This window comes from Panthera tigris, chromosome B4 (genome assembly GCF_018350195.1).
Source record: "Panthera tigris isolate Pti1 chromosome B4, P.tigris_Pti1_mat1.1, whole genome shotgun sequence".
NCBI classification, from domain to species: Eukaryota; Metazoa; Chordata; class Mammalia; order Carnivora; family Felidae; genus Panthera; species Panthera tigris.
In genome coordinates, this window is record NC_056666.1 from 41,082,355 (window position 1) to 41,095,398 (window position 13,044).

The window sequence follows — 13,044 nt, forward strand, 5'->3', positions numbered from 1 at the left end:
AGTGGCTACGGGTCTTCTTAAACTTCCCCAGCCTGTTACTTGTCAGGTTCTTCTGTTCATTCCTCCTCTGCCTGCCACATCTCCTTAATCTAGTCTTGCCTCTCTGTACTCATGATAGAAACTCTTTGGATGTGCTGAATGTGGGGAAACAGTCCACCAGAACTTAGACACCCGAGATTTCACACTGGAGAGGACCCATTTCCATCCACCTCCACAGGGTATGGTCACACTTCTCTTCGACAATTTTAACAGCAGTCTGACCCGTCTTCCTTTCCCTTTAGATTCCCCTCCTCACTTCCCTACAATTTATCCCACACTGTTTGCCAGAATGAGCAAAACCCCACTCAGGAACCTTTACGGGCTTCCCACTGCCAACTAAATTAACTGCCAACACCTGACTCCCCATTCTTGAATCTTGTATCTTGAATGGTAGTTACTGACTTGACTATGCTCCCCCACTAGATAATAAACTACTCCACACCAAAATTCAACTGTTTATCATTCAACAAGTATTTATTGAGCACTTTTTTTGTGCCAGGAGCTGTTCTAGATGCTGGAGATACATCAAAGAACCAAGCAAACCAAAATCCCTGCCTCCAGGGACCTTACATCATACCTGGGGTGGGGGGGGGGGGGAGGGAAGGGGTGGGGAAACAGACAAGAAACTATAAAAATTATAAAAATAAATAAGTAAATTATATAGAATGTTAGATGCTTGCTATGTGAATTTTTGGTACTTTGGAATCCATTCACATATCAGAATATAAAAATACTCAAGTAATTTTTAACAACTGTGTTCAATCCAGTTCGGTTGGGTAGGGCAAAGTTCTGAGACTTTGGAATACAACCACGTTTGATGCTCCTAGGGCTGGGAGGGCATGGGTCTTGAACCCTAAGGATGAAGCAAGATGGGTCAGGTGCTAACCATCAGGCCTCTTCTAGAGCAACCAGAGGGCCTGGCCCAGGGCTGTATCATCGCACCTGATGGTGGAAGGCTCTACTTGAAAGCTATCACTGAGGAATCTGGGTCACTTCTCTGCTTTGGCCACCAGGGGTCATTTTACCCCTGTAAATCACCATCTGAAGCACTCGCTTAAAGACACACAAAAGGCTTGCTCCAAACTAAAACACACAGAGACACACACAGGAAAACCCTAACACTGTCTGTCTCTCTCAATCTCTTTCTACTCTCTCTCTCTCTCCATCTCTCTTTCCCCACTCCCACACACAGAAACATACATCATTGAGAGGCACAGAGACAGAAATGCATACAGGACACACGCATGGCAGCAACTTCCTCAGTTACACAGAGTCTCAAGATGCCAACTCTGCAACCCCTCCCAGCCCAACTCCTGTAAAGAGGGAAGAAAACAGTAGGTGGCCCATGAACCAGTCTTCCATGTCCCTTGCCTCCAGCTTGCAAAGAACAGCCAGCCTATTCCTGTCCTCCCATTGCACTCTTTTTTCGCTGGAAAGTTCTTTCCTGGCTGTGGCAATAGTTCCTTTTTCCCTTCCCAGGGAGAGAGGAGCCCTGCCCCTCCTCAGAGTGTTTGTGTGACTAGTTCACCCCCACCTCAGGGCTGCCGCTCCAGGAAGTGCAAGGTGGTGTTACACCGGGTGTGCAACTCCCACCTATCCCCTGCAAACCCTCAAGCCTTCTGGACTACAATTAGCAATTGATTTGCCCAAGTACTGCCCTGTCCCTGGTAGTAATAAAAAACAATGTATGTATATGCCCTGGGAAGAAATTACACGTGAGCTCTAATACTGGCTCTTTAAGGATGTCCACAAGGTCAAAGTTATTTTTGGAATCCTGCTTCTCCCACCATGTCATTTGTTCTTTGCATTCTCATCTCTCACAGGTATACAGTGGAGTTTTCCAGAGGCTTCATGAAATGTGATGACATTATTGCTCTCACAGCTAATGGAAAGTGTGCTTGTGTGTTTCTGTTGTTAACACTCGTGAGTTCTAATTTCTGTTATGGTTAAGTCTCAAAAGAATAAAGTGCAAGCAAAAGCTCTTTGGAATCCTTGAGTTGTTAAAGGGTCTGGGAACAAAGTTTAAGAACTGCTACTTAAGTACAAAGAATTTTCTCCTTAATTCTAGATGATGCACCTGAGGCAGAGAGAGAGAATTTAGGACCTAGAATGGAGGCAGTCTCAAAAGCGGTGTGGGGTGGACAGAGAAAGGTGAAAAGGGCTACAGGGACTGGATCTGGGGAAAAAAATACCCTCCAACACACAGTTTTGTCCTGCCCCCAACCACCCCACTTAGGGTGCCAGGTCCAAATTGTTACAAGTCACTAACCAAGAAGGAAACCAATTCTGTCTGTATCCATTAAACTCTGTATCGTTGAGTTTACTGGGCAAGGGAAGTTCTGGGCAAGGGAAGCCCAGGTGGAAATGAGGGTGGGTGGCACCTGAGGTCCTAAGACTACTGTGGTGGCTGTAAATCCAGGACACCCACTTTCTGCTCCATCTCCCAGCTCTCAAGAGTGTTTCATGACCACGCCAAGGGCATGCCATCCAGTCATCTGCCTCTGCATTGGGAAAGCTCACAGCTTCACTTCCTAGGGACTGGGGAAGGGGTCGGCCTCAGGCTCACCATCACCACCAAATTAAAGAAGGCCATTAGCACAGTGCTCCTCCTTCCCAGGCTCCCCACACTTTGTTCTTTTCTGCATTTCTGGGCGGGAGTTGCCTTCCAGAAGTCCCAAGTGCCCAATCCACTTCCCTCATGTACACACCCTAATGCGTGTCAGCGGCGAGGGGGTGAGAGGTGGGGGTGACCGCGCGATGGCATGATGTGCTGTCAGAGGGCCGAGTCCTCGGGGAGCTGGGTTAAGGGTGTCCCCACGTTGGAGGGCCTGAGCAGCCCCTGTTCGGCGGTAGCCGGGGTGGTGATGCAAGTGGTCTCAGTGGGCTGTTCGGCGAGCCCCCCCTGAGCCCCGTTGGTGGCCAAGGTCCTGGCGCGGTTCGGAGTGCCCAGGCCTCGCAGGGTGTTGCGGAAACCCTCGGCGCTGAAGTAATACACCAGAGGGTCTAGCACGCAGTTGGCGCCGGCCAACAGCACCATCACCATCAGCACCCCGCGCACCCGATCGCAGACCTTGCTGTTCGCCGCCACCAGGTTGCCCCGCAGCAGCCCGTACACCGCCAGCGTGGCGTTGTAGGGCACGAAGCACAGCAGGAAGATGACGAGGTTGGCCAGCAGGAGGCGCACGGTCTTCCGCCGCCGCTGGCTCTGCGTGGCGTCGGGCCGCGCCAGGGTCCAGAAGACCCGGCCCGACGAGTAGAGCACGGCCACCAGGGGCAGCAGGAAGCCCAGCGCCTCGGCCAGCAGCACGAGCGGTAGCAGCCCGCCCTTCCACAGCCTGTCGCCGAAGCTCTCGAAGCACAGGCGCACCTGGCCGCCGCCGTAGCTGCAGGACGAGGGCCTGTGCACCAGGACGGTGGGCACGGCGAACACGAGGATGAGCGCCCACACTCCCAGGCAGAGCAGCCGCGCCACGCGGGGCCGCCGCAGGTGGCGCAGCCGCAGCGGGTGAACGATGGCCGCGTAGCGGTCCACATTGATGAGAGTCAGGAAGATGCAGCTGCCGTACATGTTCGTCTGGAAGATGGCGCCCGCTGTCTGGCACAGGAGGTCGGAGAAGGGCCAGTAGTGCAGGGCGTAGTAGGAGATGCGCACGGGCAGCGAGAGGGTGAAGAGCAGGTCGCTGGCCGCCAGGTTGCACATGTACACGCTCACGACGGAGTGCACGCGCAGCGCGCGCAGGAAGACCCAGAGGGCCAGCGCGTTGAGGGGGAGCCCTGCGGCCAGCACCAGGCTGTAGGCCCCCATGTGCAGGCGGTGGGTGGGCCGGTAGTCGGGGCACGGGGGAACAGAACCGTTGGCAGAGGGAACAGAACTGTTGGTAGAGTTGGGCAACATCGTACCGAAGTGTGGGGAGGAGCTAGGCTGGGGGCATCATGAGGCACACTAGGACCCTGGCATCGCGTTCATCTCCAGGGCGGGGCCTGGAGGCCGCACAGAGAGAGCCCCAAAGCAAGCAGGGCATGGGAATGTGGGCTATGGCTGCGGAGCAGATGGCTGCCAGGGGTTGGATTCTTTGGGTCACAGCTTCATCAGCAGTGGAGACCTGGAATAGCAAGGGAAGCCAAAGTCAAGAGTATGCAAAGACAGGGTAGAAGTCACAAATGTTTATCTAGCTAACTTGGCTGGCCTCTTGGGTCTTTCCCCCACCTTCCATCCGGCCAGAATAGCCTTCTGCAGGAAGGCTGTGTAGCACAGTGTTAAATGCCCAGGCTCTGGAGTCAGACTGCCAGGGTTTAAATCCTGGTTTTGCCAGCTTGCCTAGCTTTGTCCTCAGAGAAGTGACTTAATCTCTCGTTTTCCTTACCTGGGGGGAAAAAGAGGGGGTCCCTTACGTCATGAGGTTGTTAGATGAAATGAGATATGTGTAAAGTGCACAGGTTGCTGTTATTATCAAATAACATCGCTCCCTTTCTTTCTGTCTTCTACAGATGTTTACTGAGCCTTTAGAAGGTTCCAGGCATGTTCAAAGCACTGAACGAAATAAAGGCCTCGCTTGCCCCCATCTGCCTTACATTCCACTGAGGGGAGACAGATAATAAAGTGCAAGTAAATAGGTATTATGTCAGATGGTGAGAATTATGATGGAGCACCTCCCCTGGAACTCCCCAGCTCTGCTGGCTCCCAGTTATCTAAAGAATAAAGTTCAAACTCCCCAGTGCAGTACAAAATCCTGAGCCTCACTCATTACATCACAGTTGCTCCTGCGTACGCTGGGTTTGTGGTCAGAGGTGCAGCTTGTGTGACCTCTCTCAGTTTTTTCATCCGTAAACTGGGGATAATAACACAAAGCGCTCTCAAAGGCGGATCGCACATCAGCATGGTCCTGCCAGGCAGGGGAAGGTTGTACTTTTCCAAGTGTTCCCTGGAGGATCTGACTAGGGAGCTTCCCAAATGGGGTCTGTGATGGATGGATGTTTGTTTTTGTTTTTTTGGGGGGGGGTTGTTTAAGTTTATTTTATCTTTGAGAGAGAGAGAGAGAGAGAGAGGGAGAGAGCAAGTGGGGGAGGGGCAGAGAGCGAGACAGAGGATCCAAAGCAGGCAGAGAGCAGCAGAGCCCAGTGTGGGGCTTGGACTCATGAACTGCGAGATCATGACCTGAGCTGAAGTCAGACACTTAGCCAACTGAGCCACACAGGTGCCCCAGAAGGTGTTGTTTTAATGAGGGTTCAGAGGGGACCCTAAGTCCAGAAAGCGTGACAGTGGGGCGAGGAGGTACCAAGGGCATTGCTGAGGCTGCTGGAGAGAGCAGACCACAGCAGCCACAGTGCTCAGGCAAAAGCTGGTGGACAATGGATATGGCCAGGAGGTAGAGGAGTCAGAGGGACAGGACATGGTCACAGGATCCCACCCTCCTTAATGTCCTAATGCCACAGAAGCTACTCCTCCATCTTTAACCCCCAAATGCCATCTTTTGGGCAGGGAGCTGAAATACACAGAACTTCAAAATAACCATTTTAACTGTGACATTCAGTGACATTAAGTACACTCACAATGATGCGTGACCGTCACGTCTATTTCCAGAACTTTTTCATCATCCCAAACCACGCTATACCCATTAAATAATAACTGCCTATTCTCTCCCCACACTCTCTCCAGCTCTATTCTACTTTCTGTCTCCAGGAATTTGCCTACTCTATTTGAATTAGTGTTTTCATTTTCTTTGGGTAAATACCCAGCCAGTGGAATTACTGGATTATACGGTAAATTATTTTTAATTACTTGAGGAACCTCCATATTCTTTTCCAGAGTGGCTGGACCAATTTACATTCCCACTAACAATGCAAGAGGGTTCCTTTTTCCCCACATTCTCGCCAGAATTTCTTATTTCTTGTCTTTTTGATACCAGCCATTCTGACAAATGTAAGGTGATATCACATTGTTTTGAGATTGACTTGCATTTCCCTGATGATGAGCGACGTGGAGCATCTTTTCATGTGTCCACTGGCCATCTGTATGTCTTCTTTGGAAACGTGTCCACTCAGGTCCTCTGCCCATTTTTAAAAATAGATTAGTAGGTATTTTGGTGTTGAATTTGCCTATCCTAGGTTCCTCATATGAGTGGAATCATATAGTATCTGTCCTTTTCTGTCTGGCTTATTTCACTTCACATAAAGTTTTCAAAGTCCATCCATGTTGTAGTACGTATCAGAATTGCAATCTTTTTTTTAATAGCGGAATAATATATGCATAAATTGTTTTTAATCTATTCATCTGGCAATGGTTACTTGGAATTTTATACGTTTTGGCTATTGTGAATAATGCTGTGAACGTGGGGTCCACATGCCATCTGAGGGAGCAGGGTCATCTGGAGACCCTGAGCAATTATTCCAAGATACTGGATTTATTCCTTTCAAAAGAAACTGCTTAAATTCTTTTTTTTTTTTAAGATTTTATTTTTAAGTAATCTCTACACCCAACATGGGGTTCAAACTCACAACCCCGAGATCAAGAGTCTCGTGCTCCACCAACTGAGCCAGCCACGAGCCCTGGAACTGCTTAACTTCTTGCATGGAACCAAATTGTAAACCTGACTCTAAGAGTTTTCTTGTGGGTTTTTTGCTCATTTGTTCTCCCCCCAACTACGACTACCAGCAGTTTAAGACTTGTGAGAGGTCTAGTAGAATAAAGGAAATAAACGTTTCCTCTGCAAAATACCCATTTCAACAATGAAAATAATACTACAGGGGGATGAAACACACAGAAAGGCAAATGAAATGAGACTCTTTCCCTGACCCATGTCCCCCCCCTCCGCTTCCATGCTTCTTTGCTCCGGTCACACCAAGCTAATGATAATTGGGCACATGCCTTTTGCACGTGCTCTGCCTCCCATTCCCCAGCTGGCAAAGTCAATCATTTCTTAGGACTCCGGAAAGCCTTGCCTGACTCCCTCCCTCCCCACAGGACAGCTGTAGTTCCCTCACAGGTGCTTCCACTCTGTGCACAGGTTTCCCTTGGGTGTCCCACCTGTATTGTAATGAGCTGTTCTTGGTCTGCCCCTCCCACTAGACTGTGAGCTCTTGGAGGGAGGGGCTGCGGACTGGGACTTAGTCATCGTTGTAGTCCGAGCCACTACCTCAATACATGTTGCGTGAAAATTGCTAGCGATCATTTACTGACCATCCGCCACATCCTGGGGTATTTTAGGCGCTTCATCTTTATTCCTTCCAACAGTCCTTTGAGCTAGGGGTTCATCCTGATTTTTACGGGAAAGGAAACAGAAGCTCTAGAGCTCCGGTTGGCATTCAAACTCAGGATTCCAACCCAGCTCCAAGCTGCCCCGCTGCTTGCAACAAGAGTGGATGGTTGGATGTGAGGACGCATGTTGCATGGAGCACTTGGTCTCTTAGCCCATGAGAAATCTGTGCCCATAGGGGCGCCCAGGGGGCTCAGCCGGCAGAGGGTCCAACTTCAGCTGAGGTCATGCTCTCGCAGTTCGTGGGTTTGAGCCCCAAGTCGGGCTCACTGCTGTCAGCGCAAGAGCCCGCTTCGGATCCTCTGTCCTCCTCTCTCTCTCTGCCTCCTTCCCTGCTCATGCTGTCTCTCTAAAAATGAATAAACATTAAAAAGAAAAAGAAAAAAGAAATCTGTGCCCACAAATAAATTGTGTTTACTTCCTTATTTGCCCAGGTGCAATATATACTTTTTAATAGCCCACTTTTTCTCGACTTTCAAACACTGGTAACAGAGTCCTCTTGTTTTCACACACACACACACACACACAAGTGTGCCCCTCCTTAGGATGTCCTCTTACCTACTTAAGCACTTAGTTTGCTGCCTTGAACTCCTCCGGTTGTTTTATGTGTGTTTATTTGATTCCATTATCCCCACCTAGATGGTAAGGTCATTGGGTGGGGCCCTATCTTCCATCGCTTTATTCCCAAGCTCACTAACACTTCAGTCTGCTTAGCAGGCCCTTGTGACAGTCATTGGCCCCCTGGAAGGAAATCTTCCCCCACCCCCAATATCCACCTATCCTGTAATCTTGCTGCAATATCTTTTGTATCAATCAGTCAGTCAACCGCTTCTTATCACACTCCTATCTTGTCCACGTGTCTAACTCACTTAGTAAAGGACCATGTCCCCTAAAAGGCCTGTTCGGGAACAGCCTACATTAAAATTTCAAAAACAGTTTACACTATAACTACAGTAACACTTTATCATTCTGAACCATTGCTTGAAGAATCAATAGCTTCTTACAACTGGGAGGCACATGCATGACAATGAATGAGTGAATGAGTAATTATTTTCCAAGAATCCCAAGTATTTCTGTCAATAAAGTTACAATGTTAAAGAGACCATAAGGTACTAGGTGAGCTTCTGCTTAAAGGCACAGTTAGAGGGGTGCCTGGGTGGCTCAGTTGGTTAAGCTACCAACTTCGGCTCAGGTCATGATGTCATGATCTCGCAGTTTGTGGGTTCGAGCCCCGCGTTGGGCTCTGTGCTGACAGCTCAGAGCCTGGAGCCTACTTCAGATTCTATGTCTCCCCCTCTCTCTACGCCTCCCCCTGCTCACACTCTGTGTCTCTCTGTCTCTCAATAATAAATAAACATTAAAAAATTAAAATAAAATAAAGGTACAGTTAGAGACCCATAAAGCAGATGGTTATGCCTTCGTTACTGAATTCCAAAGTGGAGAAGTCCTTTCTGTCAAAAAGTCACCCCTTTCTAACAGACACACACACACAATGGCCCAAGCTGGGTGTTGAGAGGCTGCCAGGCCCTGCCCTGGTCCCCACCCCATCTGCCTGCTTCCCTGGGGCTCCTGTCAGTGGAGCTGAATGGGCACAGTGCCAGGCCAGATGGCAAAGATGGGAAAAACTGCCAAAAAGAAGGCAAACAGGAAATGGAAGGAGGGCTCTAGCTGGGGGGGGGGGGGGGGGGGGGGGGAGGGGCAGCCCCAGGATCTCTCCCCAGTCCTGCCTTGAGAAAGAGGTCAGGTTGTGGGGGAAACGTAGGAAGCAAAAACAGCAGCTGCCCCAGAAAAAAATGAACACTGGGGCTCCGTTTCACCAGAGAGGAGGAGGGACTGGGAGGCCCACATAATCTTAGTAACCTCAACACGCACGGATGTGGTAACAAGCATACCACTACGCACACGTGCATGTGCCAAGGACACAGAGAGGTGTAGGTACACTAGGAGATGTGCACACGAGATCCCTCGTAACGTACAAATCACTATACGCCCACACCCTCTCCCACACAAGTATGTGCATGTGTGGAGGCACGGACAACTGGGCCAGAGGAGGAAGAGTAGACCCAGCCCTTGCCTTAGGGACAATATTCTTACACATCCAGACATACAGAGTCAGGCAGCCTCAGGAGCACATACCCATGCAGAGGTGCACAAATAGATCCCAGGGCCAAGACGCTGAGGGGCAAAAAGGGACCCTGCATATGGAGGCCCCGGGAACTGGCCATTCCACACCACCCGCCCTCCACACCACTCACACACCAGAGCGTGGACGGCCACTTTCCTCCTCCCTCGGTCTCTTTCAGCTTCCCGTGGGCACATCCAAGGCCCAGGTTCCTTAGGTCCTCTAGTCCTCTTGGACCTGTTCCATTGCCCTCTGAGCTGGGCTGGGCGCTGCTCTTTGCTGAGATAAGCCAGAGGGGCAGAGCTATTTTCTGCCAGGCAGGAAGTGAGAATGTGAGTCAAAATGGTCAGGAGGCTAGGTCATGGCCATTCCTCCCTGTTCTCCACGCAACCTGCCTGTGCTATCCACCCTTCTGGCGGCTGACCAGCCATGCAGAGAGGGCTGAAGAGAAAGGAATAGGTGATCCCAGACAGTGATGGGGGCAGGGCGGGGAAGAGAAATAACTCCTCTTCGGCCAGACTCCTCCTGTCCGCCACACTCCCTGTGCACACCCCCCTTGTCCCTCTTGCATATCCACCAAATGCCTTGCTCTCTCTGTCTCCTCTTTTTTAGTAATTCACATCCTCCAGAAGTTCGAAAAGAAGGAATCTCAGATCTCCTCCTCCTTGCCCTGGAAGATCCGTTCTAGAATAGCCCCAAACCTCATTTTCGATGCCAGAGGCCACAGCTGGGAGTCATGGCCAGCCAGTGTGTCCCATCCCTACACGGTGTGGGTTCTGACCATCCTGTCGGCTAAATCCACTTCTGCTGTTGTGTGCAGGCAGCAGTAGGAGGATGTACCCTTTACCCACAGACAGGCTTAATTGTAAATTATACCTCTTACTACCTGAATGTTCGCGCTCCTCCAACGGGTCCAAACTATGCTGGAGCCTCCAGCAGAAGCTTAACCAAGTCTGAAGGCTTTGTGAAAAGCTCTGTCCTGGAGCTGCTTGGAGGACACAGATGAATCGTGCTCATCTGAGGGGTCTGTGGTGTGGAGATAGTACAGTGTCGCCAGGCTCAGTGGACAGCCTCTTCCTACCCGAGGGGCCACATTCTTCTCAAGGAGAAGAGCCTCAGAAACAGGCCTCCAGGGGGGAGTTGGGTCCTCTTTCCATCATCCCTCCTCCTCGCTCCCCCACCTCACGCCGCCCCCCCCCCCCCCCCCCCCCCCGGCTTCCCCATCTGATATCATTCTCAGCCACGTCTTCTTCCTCCCTGGGTATTCTGACCTCCTGTCTCCCATTCTTCTCTGGGAAACAGCAGAAAGCAAAGGTGGCCTACAGCTCAGTAATTCGTTTCCCCCTGTGTGTGGATGTCGCCTCACCACCTGCACATCTCCCTCCACCCTGCTTTCAAGAGCTGGAAAAACAGGAAATAAAGTTACAATCCGGAGAAGTCACTCAGACCGGCTCAGCCCTATACGGCCCTACACTCAGGAGTAGTCTATATGCATCTTACCCTTGCTTTGGGGGCTGGGTGGGTCCTGCCCCCTCAGAGAAATCTGGAGCCCTTGGGCATCTTTGACCTTGCTCTGACCTCGGGAGGCATTTGTGCACCCCGGCTTCCCCCGTCCCCTCCTTCTCCGGGTGCCCGGGCATACAAGGCGTTTATGTGGCTGGGGCACAGGCTAGAGGGCAGCAGGCTAGAGAGGGCTGACAGCCTTAGGCAGAAACAGCAGGAGCTGGGCTCTGGTGCCTCCCGGGAAGTGAGGCTTACAGGTATGAGTGAGTTTCTATTTTCCCCCCAATCCTTACCTCCATCTCCCCCTGGGTCTAAGACTTACTCGGCCTAAAAGGAGCTCAAGATACAACCTGGTGGGACGTCCCCCCGCCCCAAACACAGGTAATAGGTAGGCAGTTGCCCTTAGTAGTATGATACGAGGGTATCATAAGGCCTTGCTGACCCTCAAATATTTCCCCCACCTGTGCTCAATATCTGAAATTTCATCCCCTTCATGCCACTCATGAGTCACATTCTATCAGAATTCTAGGGACATTAGAGACCATCTCATCTAATCTTCTCATATAGAAGACGAGCGCACCGGGTTAAGGTGGTGTTTCTCAAAGCCCCGTTAAAACGCACCTTGGTTAGCTGGGAAGGATAACTAGGAGAACACATCTGTGCCAGTGAGCCCATTAGTGGAGTCCGATAAGATGAGTTCATTGTCATCTAGCAGAGGGCCCGGCCTCGGAGGGTGAGTGGGGGGTTAAGTTTTATCTGAGGGTGGGGAAGGGCTGGACGCCCCCCACCAGAGAGCCCTCCTAAGTGGCCGTGGGAAGCCCAACGTTCAGCATAATGGTGGGGGCCTACAGTGTGAAGGGGAGGTCACATCTCCCCCAAGATGCCCCAGTGTAGGGGCTTCAGACTTCAGAGGGGGCACTCCTGGGTGTGCCAAGCGTGGTGGCTGTCTCCCCTGGCTTGGCCCCAAAAGGCCTGTCTGCCTGAGGCAGCCCCTTTTAGCTTTTTACTCTATTCAAAGAGGTTTTCCAGGGCCCATGGCCCACCCTCATCTCCATCCCACCCACAAACCCCACTCTGAAGGAGGGATGCTCCCCATCGTGCCCCCTACGAGGTTCAACCCCCTCCCCCCCACCCCGTGACACCCCCATACCTGTGTTCCCTGTGGCTTCCGCTGCCTGCTCTGAGCTGGGCTGGGCTGGTAGGACCTGCTCCTGAGGTGGGTGGGGACACACTCTCCTGGCAGATCTCAGCAGGTCCCAGCTCCTTGCACTCACCCAACCCCACACACGGGATTGGGAGAGAGAGGAAGCAGCGCCCTCAGTGGCCTTCGGAGGTGGCCAGAGAAGAAATCCCAGCAGAGAATGGTACTTAATCCAGCCCCAACCCTTGCCTATTAATGATTCCCCCCACCCATTGCTCACACACTCCCTAGCTTCCGGGAAGCTTAACTGGCACACCCACTCACTGATGCTAGATGACTAACCCACCAACCTCTCACTGTACTCACCAGTTCCCCCTGGGTGTCTCTTTCTCTTTTGGGTTCCAGCAGGCGGTTTCACTCTATCCACTCATGGCCATTCCCCACCCTTCCCAGGGCCATTCCGCCCTGCTTCTGTCTGGCTCCCTCAGGCTGTGAGCTCTGAGGGCTGGGGGACAGTCCCTCGTCTCTGTGCCCTCTGGCTGAGCCCCTTGTCTTCTGTATCAACAAGGCTAGGCATGTTGTCCATGCTCAATACACAAAAACAAGTTAAAGTTTTTGAGTGGTAGGTGAAAAAGGATGTCGTAGTCAAATAAGTCTGAGACACACCAGACTGAACAGGTTTCTCTGTTACAGGGCTTCTCAGAGCCTTTAACATACCATTAAAAGATTGACCATGTGTTCATAATTGAAGCGGATGAAGGTGCATGGGGGCATTATACTATATTTTTGTGTTTCAACTTTTCTGTTAATAAACAAGTTGGGGGTTTTTTTTGTTTTTGTTTTTTAAATTTTTTTAAAAGTGTATTTATTTATTTTGAGAGAGAGACAGAGAGAGTGAGCAGGGGAGAGGCGGAGAGAGAGAGAGGGAGAGAAGAGAATCTCAAGCTGACTCTGAGCTGTTAGCATGGAGCCTGACGCGGGGCTCA

At 51.1% G+C, this 13,044-nt stretch overlaps 1 protein-coding gene across 5 annotated transcripts; it reads right to left on the reverse strand.

Annotated features, from left to right (window-relative positions):
- Positions 1–637: 637 nt before the first annotated feature.
- Positions 638–12,791, reverse strand: LPAR5 (lysophosphatidic acid receptor 5). Of its 5 annotated transcripts, XM_042991661.1 has the most exons (4): positions 10,686–11,950; positions 10,301–10,440; positions 9,552–9,724; positions 638–4,142 (listed from the first exon to the last, which is right to left on the reverse strand). In XM_042991661.1, exon 4 carries the CDS (start codon positions 3,932–3,934, stop codon positions 2,813–2,815), a length of 1,122 nt encoding a protein of 373 aa, XP_042847595.1. In that variant the 5' UTR covers positions 3,935–4,142; positions 9,552–9,724; positions 10,301–10,440; positions 10,686–11,950; the 3' UTR covers positions 638–2,812. The 5 variants fall into 5 exon arrangements, with proteins under 5 accessions (XP_042847595.1, XP_042847594.1, XP_042847593.1 ...); XM_042991660.1 differs by lacking the exon at positions 10,686–11,950 and having other exon boundaries at positions 10,301–10,582; XM_042991659.1 differs by lacking the exons at positions 9,552–9,724; positions 10,301–10,440; positions 10,686–11,950 and adding an exon at positions 12,068–12,791.
- Positions 12,792–13,044: the final 253 nt, after the last annotated feature.